The sequence below is a fragment of the Apus apus genome, chromosome 4 (assembly GCF_020740795.1).
Source record: "Apus apus isolate bApuApu2 chromosome 4, bApuApu2.pri.cur, whole genome shotgun sequence".
Lineage (NCBI taxonomy): Eukaryota > Metazoa > Chordata > Aves > Apodiformes > Apodidae > Apus > Apus apus.
Genome location: NC_067285.1, coordinates 48,046,018 through 48,064,293, shown reverse-complemented (window position 1 = coordinate 48,064,293; position 18,276 = coordinate 48,046,018). Strand labels below are relative to the sequence as shown.

The following is an 18,276-nucleotide window of genomic DNA, read 5'->3' as shown; positions in this document are numbered from 1 at the left end:
AAAATACCCTTATATTTAATATTCCCACGTGCTATTTTCAAATTACAGAAGATGGACTGTCACATATTGTCAGTTAAGAAGCAGCCACATAAATAAAGATGCTGAATGGATTATTACCTATTTTGTAAGCAAATAAAACTTACAAAGCATGCATTCCTTAAAGATATTCCTTAAAGATTCCTTAAAGATATTTTCATTTCAAAAGTTAAAAGATAGTCACAAAAAGTGTACCAGACACCTTCCCAGTCCCTGGAAGTAGAGAACACAAAATGCCTTGTGCCTTTAAAACATATGTAAAGTTCATGCATTAAAAATGACTGTATAGTCATCACACATCTGTGAAAACAGGACACACATTTATTGTAGTATGTAACTGATCTGATAGTTTCATATAAAACATTAACATTCTTTAGCAAAATGTTACCTTTTCAAAAGGATCACTGATCACAAAGTGAACTAAAAGCCCATACCGAAAGACTTCCCACTAAGTGACATTCACAATACAAACACTTTCTGGTGTCAGTCTGCTTTCTTCCAGGGAGAAAAAAATGCAACCTGTGTGCTGCAAGTATTGCCTAGACCCAGGAAAAAATCATAGAATCATAGAACTATTCAGGTTGGAAAAGACCCGTTGGGATCACCGAGTCCAACCATCATCCCTGCTCTACAAAGTTCTCCCCTAAACCCTCAACCATCTCCACCAACACCTCATCCAAACAACTCTTAAACACATCCAGGGATGGTGACTCCACCACCTCCCTGGGCACCTCCCTGGGCAGCCTATTCCAGTGTCTAACCACTTTCTCTGTGAAAAAAAAATTCCTAATATCCAGTCTAAACCTCCCCTGTTGCAGATGAAGCCATTCCCTCTTGTTCTGTCACTGATTAGCTGTGAAAAGAGACCAGCATCAACCTCTCTACAAAGACCTTTCAGGTAGTTGTAGAGACTGATGAGGTCTCCCCTCAGCCTCCTCTTTCTCAACCTAAACATTCCCAGCTCCTTCAAGCATTCTTCATAAGATTTATTCTCTCCTGAATTGAGGTGCCCAAAACTGGACACAATACTCCAGGTGTGGCCTCACCAGCGCTGAGTACAGGGGGACAATCACCTCTACTTCTGCTGGTCACACCATTTCTAATACAAGCCAGGATGCCATTGGCTTTCTTGGCCACCTGGGCACACTGCTGGCTCATATTCAGCCTCTGGTCAATTAGAACCCCCAGGTTCTTTTCTGCCAGACACTTTCCAGCCACACTTCCCCAAGCCTGGAGCGTTGCCTGGGGTTGTTGTGGCCCAAGTGCAGGACCTGGCACTTGGCCTTGTTGAAGCCCAGGCCATTAACATTACCCCAATGATCCAATCTATCCAAGTCTCTCTGTAGAGCCTCCCTATCCTCATGCAGATCAACACTCCTCCCTAGCTTGGTGTCATCTGCAAACTTACTGATAATACACTCTATGTCCTTATCAAGATTATCAATAAAGATGTTAAACAGAAATGGTCCCAGCACTGACCCCTGAGGAATACCACTTGTGGTGGCCTGGTATAGCCTGTCTGGTCTGGATGAAGTATGATGTGAGCAATATCAACTCAAATGTGGTTCTCCAGTCCCTTTACATCATAGTTGAAAATCCTCCTTCCTCCAGACTGGTGAAATTTTGATCTGCTGTTCTGTAATGAATACTTTCTACAAAGCTACCAGAACTTTCCCCCCCCCCCCCAAATTATATCTTGGTAAAAAAAAAGATTTAAAAAAAGCGCTAAAATATCCATTCATGGTTTCTTGCTAATAAAACTCCTGTAATCACAGAGCTTGCTACTGGGGGAGCACTGTGTCATGCAACTTCTTCCTTCACAATTAGAGTCAAGACTAGCTGCTTTACTTGGACAAAGAAAACATAAGATATATGACTGTGCTGTTAGCTCTTAAAAGTTCACCACCCCCATAAAATTTAGGTGCACAAAAGATGTCAAATTTCTACCCACTGTATTAAAATGAAAACTTTCAGTCCCAGGCTAAGCAGTCTGGATTTGCATATGTGATGTAGGTACAGTTGGCATGGAGCTAGTAACTTAGGTTCTAAGTTACTCTAAAAGTTCTCATTATTGCAGGGTGGCACCCTTAACACATGGTAGTACTGTCCCAACAGTACCAATACTTCAAATAATGGCTAAAATATAAGAAAATCGCATTTACTCTGGGCCCAAGAAAAATCCAGTGAAAGGGAGAATGACAGAGAACTGAATTCCCAAGAGGTAATAGAGGTAACACAGCACACTGGACTCAGAAGGGCATTTTCTTTCCCTTCAACAAACAGGATTTTTTCAAATTCAGCTTAGTCTGACCCCAAATAATAGTCATCAAAGTGAAATCAATATGATAAAAGTGGAACCCTGACATTTTCAATTTTGCTAAAGCATATTTTTCACTGATGAGTTTTATCACCTTTTACTAAAAACTCTTTGCTGGCTCTTTGCCATGGCAGGCACACAGATAGTATATAAGCTCCAAGTAAGCCTTCATCAGGATACCATCAGCTGTGTGGCTTCCTTCAGTTCAAAAGGGAAGAGGCTGTGTTCTGGAGCCAAAATACAAGTTGTTTTTTTTCTCAAGACTTCATGCGTCTATAAACCTCACTTTAAAAATGAGCACTTCTTATGCATTTTATGCCTGAATGTTCCAAGATAAACAGAATACACTCCTCCAGAAACAGCTTAAAATTGGGACAATTTGTTAACATAAAAAATATTTAAGAAACTTTTAAGAAACTCTAGGAAAGACCAGGAAAAAGACATTTCATTAGCTTGTCATCAAATTAATGTTATGAAGATGAAAAGTTGTGGAATAAAGAACCTTTCCAACACTACAAAATGTATCTTAAAGGAAATCACTTCAGACTGGTCTGTCTACTGTACTTAGCTGTGAGAAGACACAGTAGACTGTTCTAAAGTGGATTTTCTAGAGGGCTGCTGGGTAAGTTTTGCGTTTGGAGGTTTTCTGCAGTAAGTGTTACAACCCTCCTGCTTTTACAAACATGAAATGTTCTTGTCGCTCCAGCAGAGCTGCCGCAGGATCTAAGGAGAAATTGCACTGTTTACAGTTGGAAACCCTACTGCTGGCAGCAGGCTAATGGCACCAAGGAGACATTTAATCTTTTGAAAGGAAGTAACTAATGAAACCAACAAACTCGAGCAAACTCCTGCATAAACAAACACAAATGAAGCAAAAACCACAGAAGCAGTTTGACAGAAATGTTGTTGTACAAGTTCAATGAGCTTGATTTAAGGAAAATGTCTTCTAGGAAATAAGATACTTCAGGCTATCACAAAACATTTTGTTTCTGTCACAAATTCTGTAGAGGGGAAAAAAAAAAGGGGGGGGGGGGGGGGGAAACACACACATAATCCTTTCCTTTGCCTTGTCTGCGTTTTCAAACTCCTACTCTTAATCATCAAATTGATCAGTCAACAGTTTGGAGAGCAAAAGAGGATGGAATTATTCCAAAATCTGGTCTTCTCAAGAGAACAGGATATATGACAGCACATCTATTCGTACCTTGTCTATCATGTCCGGTCTGTTCGTTGCTGCCAAAATCGTCACGTCCTTCAGCTGTTCTATCCCATCCATTTCCGTTAACAACTGAGCCAAGACACGGTCTGCTACATTTCCAGCACCTGAAGAGCTGGTTTGACAATAAATAAAAGTCACAGCATTAGCTTTCCCCTTCCTAGAACACTGCAAAAAGGAAAAAATACACTGTTCTTTTCAATTTACAGGGAACCATCTTTTCATTTTAATTCTTTCTGATTTTTATTTTCAACTTCACTCCCCAAAACAGTGTCAGTCATACAAAGTGAACAAAAGTATATCAGAAAATAAGTCCTTTGAAAGATTTCTTAGTAGTAAAAAAAGCAGCTGAGGTTTTTTTGTTCACTTCCCTGTTAGGTAGGTTGTAAAGAATTTAACACAATGTGGATGTCTGAAATAAATATCTTTAAGATAACTGAATTCATGCAGCTTCCTTACTAGTCAGAAAACTTCCATTTTTAACACCATCCAAGTTAGTGCTTAAACCACCCCATGCAGTATAAAAAAAGTAGGTAGTTAAGTATTTTGCAGAGTTCATCTACATAATGTTAACCCCACCAAATGTGAATAATTTGAGTGCTGACCAACTGCCTCATAATACCATTGTCAATCCTTTAACTCAGCTGATTTTCCAGATACCAGGAAAAAAATCCCAGGACTAAGAAACTGAAAAGTCAAGTCTTGAAATCACCAATACATAAATAACCTAAATGGACAAGGCATAAACTATTCTAGGCATTTTTATTTTTTTTTTTAAATTTGGAAACAACTCTTGTAGTCTTAAAGTTTATGGAAAGTTTGTTTAAATTGCTTAATTACACATACTAAAAAGCATGATAAAAATAACATCTATCCTCTTCATTAAAGCTTCTAATATTTTTAAAAGAATAACCAAATGATGTACCACTTTCTTCCTAGACAATTCTTTAACACAAATATGTGTATGCATACATAAGTATGTGTGTGTGCATATATTCTGACATATAACAAAGAACGCAGAAAAGGAAGACAATGTGTAAATCAAATCAAGAGACCAAGCACGTACATTGTGATAAACCATACATCTCATGAACAGTTATTTTCTTTAGAACATCCTGCTAATTCTGCACAAAGAGGTTTTATTTCTGAAACATTAAAAAATAGGTGATTGCATACCATCTGATCTTTTATTTTTGAAAGGATAACAGACCTAGGAGATACTAGGACCATACACAGATAACTGTACACACTCATACGTCGGCAGATGCACTACACAAACTATGTATATTTGTTCCTTGTAGCACCCAGCTCTATATACATACAGGGCCAGGGGGCAAGGCACAGGGCATGTATAGGCAATGGTTCATCCCAAAAGTTCCTTTTGCTGAGCAGTGGCAGGAAAGCTGAAGCAGGCTGGGGAAAGAGGCTGGAGATTGTCAGATAGGGCCAAAAATACAGGTTTTTCCTCCTTTGCCAGAAACAGGGCAGGAGCCCTGCTCTTGGCACATGCCAAAAGCCTCACTGTTTTCAACACAACCTTCCCCTATGGACAGCACATACACATCTACATGTCCCTTCACCTATGGGACTGTCCTTCCAGGACTATTCCACCCTCCACTGTATACAGGTGGGTTTCACTTCTCTACTCTTAAACACACCCTTTTAAATACAATTTGAAAAAAAATTAATGTCTCTAATTCTTCCAGATCTCTCTAACTTCATACTAAGAAGCATAAATAAGTCTGATCCTTAAAATGAGGCCGGGTTTCCCCCTACAACGTCCATTTTTCTATTGCCACCACAAATCTATACAGAATTAAGATAATATTTTAACCTTATGTCTTTTTTAAGTCCTTTTGCAAGAGTACTCTTAAATGTTTATACAGATTCACAGGCACCTACACACACACACACGCAATGCAATTATGCTGCCAAACACTCGTTTCCAGAAAGCAATATTAGATCTTAAAATATAAGTGCTCCAATTATTTCCAACAGTTAGAGACAACACGCATATGGCGTCTATATGCTATTATGCATGTACATTGCTGCAGCCCTGCCATCCACCACCAGCACACCTGCAACCAAAGTGCTTCCTAAATTTCCCAGAGCAAAAGGGACAGTAATGACCCCTTCGCTGCTGCATACGTCTCCTCCAAATAAATTCTCAAACTTTCCTATTCTACAACTGGTTCTGTAATTTTCCAGGAGACAAAAGTTAACTTATCAGACCTAGTCTGGAAAATATCTTTGAGGAGCTATAACAAATGTTGGCTAACAGAATATTTAGGTTGCTAAGAAATAACAGAGAAGGGACTTGGGTTAGTCAGTCATCTGCTTTTCAGGTTGCCACATGAGAGATTCCCACAAGATATTAGAGCATTTCAAACATACTCATGATCATGGTCCCATTGACTTACAGAGAGCTGAGGATGATAAAACACTTCAGGTGTTGGACAAGGATAGTAAGTGCTTTTCAAAGGACATAGGGCTGAAAGGAAATTAAAATCAACTTCATAACACAAGTTAGTCTCAGTAGGGATTCAGGCCTCCCATCTTGCCTAAGCTTCACATTTACTCAACTTTATACCCCACAGACTATACACAGAAAAAGCTCAGCAAAGGAAAAAATTAATTGTAAGACTGGGACCAAAATATTAACATTATATGAGATTAACTGAAGCCGGAAGACTTTAGGGGAGATGCTAAACTTGTTTTTTTTTTAAGGAAACAAAGAAGAAATATTTGGTTTTAAAGAGAGGTGGCTAGAACATATATTACATCTTTCCTCAATATAAACATTTCTCTTACAGGCTTCAGATTGGGAAAAAAAAATATATAAAGAAGTGTTTATTCTAAATAAACCCCCCAGTGTTACAGAGGAATGTACATTGCAAAGACTTTAATGCAATCAGTGCATAATCAGAAAATTGCAGTTAAAAAAAATCACTGATTGCATAATAATGAAGGGGGTTACCAGTGCATTATTAGGGGCTCCATTATTATCTGTTAAAAGCAGAGTAAAAAAACTTTAAAAAAACACACGTAAAAAACAACCCAATAAAAACAGTATGAAATGAAGAAGTGTCTGGGACCTATGACAGGAGGAATTTCCCATTTTAGTGCTTTTATTTACGTGGTTCACTAAGCTGTCCTAGGAAGCCCCATTTTTAGCACAGAGTCTACAGCAAATTAGCTTTTGGCTTAACAGGATACCCTATAAAAATCTCAGGCAGGCACAGGTTTACAGTGAGAGATCTCTTTACCAGCTGCTCAGAGCTGCATCAGAGCCACCCCACGTGCTCCGAGAGCTCCGGCCCTGCCCAAGCTGTTAATCTGAAGGGTGACACGCAAATATGCATTTTTCCATTTTCCCATGATTTCCCAGCAAGGGTTTCAAATTAACACAGGCAACGTTCATTAAGGCTGCCCGGACTTTTGACGCAAATGGCAGCCAGAGAAAGAAATTCTGATTAACCCTCCAGTCCCAGGGAGGCACTGCCAAAACGAACTTCCAGCCACGGGGCTGTCTCTGCCCCCCCTCTACCTGACCTCCGCTTGTTGATGTCATCATCACAACGGCATGGAAAGCGTCCTCAAAAGGCACGTCCTGGTACAAACTAATTTCCTGTCAACACGCTGCCTGCAAATCCAGGCAGTCAGATTAAGCCCCTCACACACCCCACGCAGGGCCATGTGTGCGTATGCAAGAGCCGTGCCCCAACCAGAAATACCTTGAACTTCAAAATAAAAAACGTGTGAGTGAAGAGGAGTCTGGCTGCTCCTAAAGGGCCTGAGAATTTCAAGTAATCTCTTGTGTTCTCCTAATTAAACACATCAGTCTGTAGGCTATGCGTTATTTTAATCTTCTTGCCAACCTTTCTTTCTTTAAAATCCTCAGTGAAGGAGTTTTAAAGGCAAAAAAGGTCTTTGCTTACTAGTTTGTCACATTAGTTGGTGTCAGATATCCTTGCCTGTGTGATATTTCAGCTAATTCTGCAAATGTCCCAACAGTCTCAGTCCCAGCACACGTGAACTCCTGAAGAGGGCATTTCACTTGACCAGCAGAGAAGCCTCCTGAATGGCAAACACCTGTCAGCTAAGAATATCTGTGGGTTAAAGCAGACTATTGAAAGTGAGTGTGGAAAACAAAGCCTATTCTTGGTATTTTATTTTAAAGACATATCCAATACACATTTTGACAGAATAAAATGTGTTTGGTGGTGTACCAAAGCCTCTGAATTAATTCTGAATTAACTCCATTGTCGGATGAACTGCGAGACTATGAGCTCCAGCTTCAAACTCAATACAGCATGAGGGGTCTCCATAGCACCTTTTGTTTTTCTTATCTCCTTTGACCTTCTCCAGTGACCATTTTAACCAGCTGGATTCAGATCTCAGTGGGCATTTCCCCTTGAATATCTTAAGCCACTCTCTTATTCTTCCTGGGGATATAAAAGCAACCACAGCCTGACTCTATCAGTGTAGCAAGGAGTACATACAGTTCACTAGCTTTTACAGTTCTTCAAGCCAAGGAAATTTTGTTTCCAGACATAACCAGATGTATGAAATCACCAGATTTAAATCTGTTACACTTCTTGCTATAGGCATTTTTTTGACAGCAACTGACTTTTTGGGTTTTATATTTTTACTTATTTAACTTCCTTTTCTTATCTCCCTTTCCTACCCCTCCTTTATCTAATAGATTTTTTAATATTTAGAAACTAAAAACAGTCTGAGAACAGTCATTACAGTTTCACCTCATGATGAAATTTGGTAAGCATCACTACTGTGAGCTAATGCAAATGTACACTTGCATCATCTGACAATCTAGAACACTTCTAAACCTATGGAATTAACATTTTTTCAAAATACCAGATGTCATTTGCATTGGAAAATGTATTTAAGTCTCTCAATCACCATTTAAATCTTAGCTTCAGGATCAAGACCTTAATTTAGTTACACTGAAACTGCAGACGTGGAAATGCAGCAAATATTCACACAATAACATTGTGAGCGCTATTAAATTCACAGCAACTGTGAAGCTACAAAACCAGAAGGAAGTCTGGGAGGGGCCCCTCTCCTGAAAAGCCCCATTTCTGCACAGATGACCCTACCTCAGGCAGATCCCTGAGGTCGAAGAGGCAGACCTCAGGAGAAGTATTCAGGATAAATTACTGCAGAGGGATTAATCTTCACACAGCTGAAATCTATAATGTAGGTTTTGTGAGAAGGGAGTACAGCCCACCTTCTTTACCAAAATGTTGTATCAGGTGAGATTTTCATAGATATAAAAGCTGCCTCTATTTTTTTTCCCCTCCTAACAAAACAAATGCAATCATAATCAAAATGTATGGGTTTTAAAAATACATGTGGACCTGACAGCATTTAAAATAATTATTTCACTGGAACCTCTAGAAATAATTTCATATCAAAACAAATGTAAAACTCATGGACATGACAAAATGGTTGGTATAAAAAAAGTAACAGAAATAGTCTTTTCTGGCAAGACTCTCCATTTCTCCACAAACTAGCGAGGTAAAAGGTTCCTGAAATACCAAAGCCCCCTGCCAGCACACTCCCACACGAGAGGTGCCCCGTTTGCACAGTCTGAAAGATTTTTATTGAGTCTGACATTTTTGTCAGGGCTTTGCAGGGGTAACCTGTCAGCAAGGAGCACCTGCCAAGTCTGTCTTCTCAGTGGTTGTAATTAACTGTCACACTGTTTTATTTCCTTTGCTCACAAACTCTGGTGAAATATAGCTTGGGCAGCTCAAGGTATTCCGCAGCATTAGAAAAAACAAAATAGCATTACCAGAAAAATAACTGCAGCATCTTCCCAGATAACAAATTTCATTCACAAATTCTATCAGTGGGGCATTTTGTTCAGCTGAATGGACACTGCCATGCCAGTTGAAAAAAGCACACTCTTCCATATAAATATACCTTGCTGAATCACTAATTCAGTCAGAATATTCTTATATCTAAAGATAGCAGAGCAGACCCTTATGTCAGCTTTGAACTTTTGTTTCCCTTCAGTGCTATTGAGGCTTCAAAACCCAAACTTTATTAAATATACCACGTTTACAGAGATATTAAGATTTTCATAAGCAGCACAATATCACCATTTTTTCCTCTCGCCCTCAAAATCACAACACCTTTTACATCACGTACTTATTGCTGCCTACAAGCACAATTCCTGTTTTCAGCTGCAAAACTGTCATCCACAATTACTAATTAATTCCTTTATGTACACATGCTCACAACAAAAGAGGCATTTAATGAAACAAAAAGGCACAGCAAGCATACCTAGGCCTAAGCAATCATTATTACAACACTGGCCCGAGTTCACGTCTGGCACACGTATGGAACAACTCGTACATTATTAACAACAATGTATATTATTAATTCAGACCACTGCATGTACTACAGGCTTGGGTGTTATTAAAAAGTATAGGAGGTAGGTAAATCTTGTATGTTATCCGTTAAATATTCTGGCTATTCATTACAAAAAAACCCACAAAATAAAACATCAAGAAAAAAACCCCAAAAAACAGACACCTCTTTGGTGCTAAAATAAGAAAAAGTCCCCATAGTCTGTCATATTATATATGCACCTGTATCAGCTATTACCCCCTATATTGTTTCACATCTTCTGTGTTTCCTCAAGAGCAAAATTCGAGCACTACAGAAGGGAAATCTCCAGAGGAAACCTGGGGAAGTCTGGGAAATTCAGAGACTGGGTAGAACATTTAGCTTTATGGTCCCCTCCAGGCCAAAATGGTGTTTTTCCAAATGTCAATTCAATTGCCAATTAAGCACAATTCATGTAATTTGGTTTTTAAGGTATCAGAAAAGGACAGAAAAATAGAAGAACTCCTAGTATTCCTTAAGTGGCCTCCAACTTCTAAGCAAGCTTCCTGAAAAGAAGAAACAGTCCTCAGCTGTCAGCAGGTAACTTTGAAACAAAGGGCCTATAGACCCTGCAGAAACATCCCAATTATCCTCCATTGTCATGCAACCAGCCTCTTCCATTTGCCCAAATTTCTTACTATTGCAGCTTCCAGAAGTTGGTGAAGTAGGCCCAGAAAAATGAAACACAATCAAAGTAAAGGAGCAAAGGAGCCAGTTTGAGATGGGTTTGGAATCCACAGGCTTTCTTCCAGAGGGCTTTCCCCAAGCACATCTTCAAATGCTGAAGTACCTAGGTAGTCATCCATCATCCATCTCCACCTGCCTACAACTAATTCCAGGCACACGTCCATAAAAGATGGACATTAGACCTTGCTTTCATCTGGCCCTGGCACTGTCTAGCTGGAACAGGAAGGACACTAAGGTCAAGAGTTCTCCTATTCTGTTAACACTGACACTGCCTCAAAAAAACCCAATCAAACAAAACAAATAATAATAATAATAATAATAATAATAATAATAATAATAATAATAATAATAATAATAATAATAATAATAATAATAATAATACCCTCAAACACAAACCTGACGCACAGTAAATTTCCCATTTCCTTTCATTCTGTTTTTCTTAGCATTTCTCCTCTGCACATTCCTGGAAGTTAATCAAATTGAAAACTGTAATCAATCATGTCTTCCAGGGAAAAAAAGTAAAGTTTAAGTTGGAAGTATTACAGGTCTAGAAGTAACTAACTAGACTGGACTGTATTTCATTATAATAATATTTAAGAGGTTCACTTTCATCTGGAATAAGTTTCATTTAGAAGTTTTAATTACAATTATGGTCCCCTTATATTTAATTAAAAATAAATATAAATAAGACTTTCAATGGTCCTAGTCCTAACCCTACAGATAGTTAAAGCCTGCTTGGGCCCATTTAATGTGGGTAAGCTGGCCTTTTTCCATAGCCAATGCCATACTGGGAATGGAAGTGGTCACCACGTATTCATATCCCCACTTCTGGTCCCTCTAATTATGGTATCAGTTTCAACTGGGCCTTTGGCAGGAATCCAGACAGAGACTCAAATTCACATCTTTGGCTGAAGCATCTTACTGCAGGTTAACTTGGCCACAGCAGTCACAAGCACTGCAGAACAGACTTACCCACATTAACAGACTTGATTAGTGTTTCCAAACCCTGCTCGTTCATCCTTGCACTTCAGTGACTTCAAGAAAAAAAGTTTAGAAATCCAGTCCAGCTTCCAATGATCCCAATGAAAGCCTCTACTGTTTTTAAGCATCCAAATTATAACACAGGCTGGCTAAGTTACAAATGATTGTTTCTTTTATTAAAAACAAAAGGAAGAAATACTGATTTAAAACACATTGTGATTAAGGTTCCTTGCTAGACAAGAAGTGTTAACAAGTATATTTTAAAGTTAAAGGGATTGTAGACACTTCTCATACATACACACAACCTAAAGGGATTGCAGATATTTCTCATATATACACACAACCTATAGGTAATACTATTTGTTAAAACTGCTATTCCAAAGCAAATTAGAAGCTTTACTGTATGATTAAATAATTTCAAGCTCTACCTTTTCACCACTCCTTGCTAGGACTAAACTAGAAAGCTGGCACTGGACAGGCAGCTTTCTTTCCCAGACAATATTTCTATTTGGATATCAAATTCCAAAACTTTAATTCAGAGCACAGTCACAAACATTTGGAATGCCTCAACTCTTGATCATATCCAAACACAGCTCAGATACTGCAGGGAATCAGCTGACATTCCCCAATTCAGGGACAACCAGTGGCACCATAAGCCAGAAACGCAAAGCTCCTTGTCTGAACCAGCTGCTAGAATCGGGTCCCTCACAAGTATGGCACAGGGAAACTCTACTTCTTTCATCTCTTCTTTGTTTTATTTTGCCTTTGCATGAGCAATCTTAGGGTTACAATACCTCCTCCAGCTCTCCTGCAGATGTTTACCACGCGCAAAGTGTTTTTTTCGCTGAGAACCTCTATCCTATCTAATGCCACTTTGCTCTGTCCCTGCAGGGTCCAGCCCGTAGGTTTCATTTCAAGGATTCAACACACTGACCTCCTTCATGACAGAGGCTGCCGACTACACCAAGGAGTTTGAATAGATAAAAAAATGCTTTGGTATGTTCAAGTGTACAGTGAAATATGTGCTAAAGTGTACAGTATAAACATGTGCTAAAATATTCCAGACAGCTTGGTTTAAAAACAGAATATTTATCACAGTCCCTAATAAAAGCTTAGGTGGCAAAATGCAGAAGAAGCTGCTGTTCTTCACAGCTTCATTTAGAAGCCTGAGGGCCTCAACAGACTGCAAATATTTTAATACCTAAAGTGAAAACATCATATCTTTCAGAGGTTCTGAGCATTTTAAGTTGTGCCTTTGGAAAGTATCTACCCTGCCCCCTGAGGATAACATATGTCCCCAGAAAAGCACCATCATATTCTAGTTTCAGGGTAAAATCCCTTTACTTTGCCACTTCTACTCTCACTCTGAAAAAGCTGGTATTATTCATCTACCACTTGTTTTGCCCTCCAGGAGTCAAATGCAAGGTACTGATCTTGTCCCTCGTATTTTTTTTCCCTTTGAAAAAACGGCATTTATCAGCGTCTTTCACATCAGCCTACAACATTTTCTATCTTACATTACAATGACTTGCCATTGAAGGGGAAAATGCTTTGCTTCTGAAAAACACGAAAAGGAACAAATATGTCACTTGCCCAAAAATCCTAAAAATCCTACTTATATAAACAATGTCCCATTTCCAAAGCAGAGAGATTTCTTAAGTTCAGCAAACAGACTGTCTGTGCTGCATTTACACAGAGCCACGACCATTCATCACTTTCAAGTCTAATTACCAAGCCATTTCCCTCTTGGCAACCTCTAATAGCCAGGAGAATTAGATTCTACATGGTGGGGATACCAGGGGACAACAAATACCCATAACTCTTTGCAGCTGTGCAATTTGTAAAGCCTCTCAAGCTTTGTCCAGGGAAGGGCTTACTGCAAGGCTAACTTTCCTTCTCATCTGCTGCTGTATCTGACCAGTCCTGCAGCACAGTCTCTCCTACTAAAAGTTGTAACATCTTTTACAATTAAGGAGAAAGAAAAAAAAAGTTGTAACCTGCCCATAGAAGGAAATGGTGTTAGAACCACAGAGAGGTGGAAAAGGCTTCATGCATTGTGTAGTTCACCTCCCCAGTTACACAACTGCTCCTCACTGCATGTTAATTTGTGAAACATCAGCTTCGTTTTAAAGATGTCAAGTCGTAGGTTGCTGGAGCTGCTCCCGTGCAACTAACAGTGAAGGAGAATTCTCTACCAAGTGCCTTTCTGGTTTGCCTAAGTTTTTCCTGTCTCAATCATTTTTCCTCCTCAAAACTCATCATGACATCTCTACTTTCTACCATCTTTTCTTCCACAGGTTTATCCTCTACTCTTTACACTCAGTTATAGTGAATGCTTCCCCTTTTTTTTTTTTTTTTTTTTTTTATAGACAGCCCATTCAGCACCCAATTTTTTATTTTCAGTTCTTTCTGAACTTCATTTACCATCCCAACACAAACCAGACAGAGAAGGAAGAATCTTCCAAGAACATCAGAAGAACAGTGTAACAGATCAAAATGCAGAAATAAACACAGCTCAAATTATCTTTCTTCACTACTCTAGGCCATTCAGAACCACCCTCTCATCTTCTTGAATGAAGGATATCCAGGCTTCTCTACTAAGCAACTGCTCCTCACACTGAACTGTTTTCCTTCAGGGGTGTGGGATTATATTTTTGTAAATTCTGTTCCAGGCTGGTATGTATCTAGACCACATTTTTAAATCTTTGGTTAATGTGTATTAGTTTGTTGCCTGCATACAGAATTGGGAGGCAGGTATAGACGGACAAGAAGAAAATCCCTGGAGCTTAGTTCATACAGATAAAACATACGGACCTTCTAAGCAGGCTGAATAAGAAAAAATGTTTTCAGAAATAATATATTTTGACACTGACCAATGTCAATGAATGTAACTTTTGCTGGTGTATAAGTACTATTTCTTGTAAATAAAAAATGCACACACATGTTTTGTAAAACAAGACACATTAGGTAGAGTGTCAGATGTATGGCAATTATGGAGTTACAGCTTGGGAATGTATAAAAAACCAAAACACTGTGACATAACTGAATGCAGCTAGTGTTCACCACAGGGTCACAGCTTGTGCAGAGACAGACTCCACTCCAGGATGCAAAGAAGACATTATTTTGAATGGTGCAAAAACTAAAATCCCTTAGCTTTCTTGATCTACCTGTATTATAATTAATTACAAAGTCTGTTACATTACATGTGCCTACTGAGGAGAATGGGTCATTTAGGGATCTCTGCAGAAGGCTGGAAGCAAAACGTTTGTGTTCTAAACCCACAAGCTTTAGTCTAATCTAAACAAGTAATAATGGGTTAAGGAATAGTTGGCTAAATGCTTTGAAGAGCAAAAGCATTAGGTAGTTACTCAATGTTACTTCACATCTGTAGTTCAGACATGAACTAGGCATACAACTACTCTCACAACTTAGCAGTTTAGGCTTCCCTCTATCTGTGGACACGTCCTGTTAGGATCAGGAAACATTTCCTACCTGGGAGATTTGGGATACAGCATGTTCTGCACTAAGTCCACAGAATTCTAATAAGGATTTAAACTGAGAGGAAAAACTTTCACAAAGCTGTATCACAGAATGTTTTTCACTGCCAAGGCAGGGGAAACTAATTCAACCAACAGAGGGAATAGGGAGACAATATAAACAGGTGTTTCCTTGAAAACTTCAGCATGGTTAGTAATAGTACAGGAAATGGATCTCCAGAGGCCACAAATCGTTAGCATCTCTAATGCATTTGCAAATTCCTACTGTGCAAAGTCAGCCTGTAAAAAAAGGCCATTTCTAATAAGTGCCTTGTCTGGTTTCCTACACCATTTAATTTCAGATGAATTTTATGAGAACTCTGCTACATATTTTACCTCCCATCTGGTTCAGATTTGACAATGAAATATTTGTGTGTCCCACCCTGTTCTTTTTAAAGCTCCAAACCCAGATGTCTCCAGCACAACACGATTGCAGCAGGTCATACCACATTCTTCAGCAAGCTGTGCCAGGCCTCCTACCCCCCACAGACAGTTCCAGGTACGGTAAAATTGGATTGTTTACTCCCTAAAAGAATACAGTGAGCAGACACACAAACAAACAAACCTCTAGGGCACTGTGAGAAAAGGGTGATGAAAATGTACTACAGTTCATTCTTCCAAAAGGTTTTATCTTGTAGTGCTTCTGAAAGCTAAACATAATTAAGAACTGCAGCAGGGGGAGGTATTTTTCCCCCCTCTGTCAGCTTGATTCCAGCACACATTTTTGCACCTTCTCTATTATGATAAGCAAGCAGGTGTTTCACTGCCTACCACAGGGCAGGGAACATTTCTAGGAAGTTTACAAATGTCACATCTGCATGCATTGCATACAAGAAGCATGCCCATGAAGACACCTTCTATCAGATTTTGCATTTTCAACAGAAAGCATTCTAATTTCTTAGCAGTTTCACAGCTCTATCCTGCACATGATGCCACCTCCTACACCATAAACAACTTGTGTCGCTGAGATGTCAGCATGGCACATTTTATCCTTTCCTGCAGCAACAAATTTCTAATACAAAGGAAGCAAAGTTATCACGTGCCTTTAAGCTGGACAAATAACGTAACTGATAGCTTTTAATGCAAAACAAACAAGAAAAAAAAAGTACTTGCTCACAAAGAGTAGAAGTATTTTATAAGAAGGTGTCCCCCAAGACAGACCACTTACAGAGCCTGTCAAATCTTAAATGCTATAGTAGCAACTAAAGCCTGCTATAATCCTCCTTCAGACAAGAGCTAAACATCTCTAGGAACCATGACAAAGCTGGATATTAAAAAAAAAAAATTTTTAGCTGCTTGCACAATAATCCCTTTTTAATGTCACACATGAAAGGACAAACGTTTCCAATCTTTCCATGAAGTATTTCCCAGTGTGGCAAAATGTTTAAATAAGTGTAAATTTAGGCATATGAGTAGTCTCCTTGGAAATTCCAGTGTTATATACCATATGATCATACTGTTTGCTTGATGGAGACACTATATTAACGCCAGTGCAACAACCCTGGGAAAAGAAAGGAGTTGGTTACTGGAAATAAACTCAAGCTAAAACCACAGAAAAGAGCCAAAGGGCATGAGAACCAGTGGAATCATTCCTACTAATGAGATGAGAAAGGAGGAACTCCACCAACTTACCTGTTTATGCCAAGTTAAATATGCACGAGAAGTCACAAATGCTATCCTTCTGTATATGGAATGAAAATATTTAATGAAATAATTCCAGAAAGGTAATACACTTGTGATTGCACAATGTAAGAGTAATTTATCAGAAAATAACATCTGTGATTTTTGTAACAGGATTACTTACTTTCCCCGTTCAACCGCCAACGCATCTATTTCATCAAAGAAAAGAACTGAAGGAGACACCGCTCTGGCTTTCCTAAAGATCTAGAAAAACAACAATGAAGTGTTCAGATTTAAGGGGTGGAAAATTTTTACAGAATGCTATCACTTCCTGCACACCCCAAAAAAGCTACAGAGCATCACAGAACATAAGCCTTGTAATCTTTTTTTTTTTAAACAAACAACAACAGACCTTTTAGAAGGTATTCACTGAGCAATGCAGGCTTATAGTGAAAGCTATTAGTGGATCCCAGATTTGACAAGCATCACCAGCCCAAGGCAGGCGGAAGTTAAAAAACACTAAATATCCCTTCTGCTTTTTTATTTTCTTTTCTTTTTAAAACCTAAACCAGAAGGAGTTTTGTTGGAAAGTTTGATGGTTACCTTATAAGGAGAAAAGAATTAGTATGGCAAGGAGGTTGAACATAAAACATTATGTATAGCTTGCCCTTTCTCACCTCTCTCACTGCTCGTTCAGATTCACCAACATATTTATTCATCAGCTCAGGTCCCTGCAAAATGAAAAAGATAAAAAGTTATAAAGGACATTATATTTACATACAAAATGACTGAGACAATCTGCCAGTGCTACATTACCCATGCTCTTTTACCAGGATTATCAATAATTTGTCAATTGCAAGTCTTACTTGTGCCTTTTTAGACTCATCTTCTACCTCTACCAAGTTTTCCTCCACTTGTTATAGTACTGTGCATGCATGTAGGTTACTACTCTCATCATAATTCTTTCCTAATACTTTAATGAGAAACAGAACTAACAAAAAACCCAAACATTTCAGGGTTCTTCAGTTCTTGACTCAGCAACAGCAACAAGGGGGCTGCAAATTACCCAAAAAGAGGACAGAAATTACAGAAAAACATTTACTTGTGCACTCAACGTGCATTCTATCCAGCCAAGCACCAGAACAGTGACTTAAACCAATGTTTAAAAGGGCTTCTTTGAACTTGACAGTTTGCAGGTTCAGGAAGAAGCAGCTGCCACAGCAGCACACCTGAAACCCATCCACAAGGCACTCCATCCCCAGAAAGAAAGCTGTTGAGTATCTTAGCTCATTCACATTCCTTCTCTCTGCCAAGACTGCCAAGCACCCTTATTGGTGCCAGCTGCTGCAGTGCCTGTTTAAACTCACAGCCCTGTCCACTAGGAACAGACCAGAGACCATGGGGTCAGCATTCAAGTCTTGAACACATACTCCCAATTATAAAAAGTAAAACAATGGAGAATTCCCAGA

The 18,276-nt window shown here is 38.9% G+C and overlaps 1 protein-coding gene across 2 annotated transcripts in view; it reads right to left on the bottom strand.

Moving 5' to 3' along the window:
* The window catches only part of SPATA5 (spermatogenesis associated 5), a 201,138-nt gene that overhangs the window by 134,830 nt on the left and 48,032 nt on the right, over positions 1 to 18,276 (bottom strand). For both annotated transcript variants that reach the window (XM_051618632.1, XM_051618631.1), the window contains 3 exons: positions 17,485 to 17,538; positions 16,992 to 17,071; positions 3,558 to 3,684 (listed from right to left, as the gene is read on the bottom strand). In XM_051618632.1, coding sequence (XP_051474592.1) covers positions 3,558 to 3,684; positions 16,992 to 17,071; positions 17,485 to 17,538 — 261 coding nt within the window. The remainder of the gene's footprint in view (positions 1 to 3,557; positions 3,685 to 16,991; positions 17,072 to 17,484; positions 17,539 to 18,276) is intronic.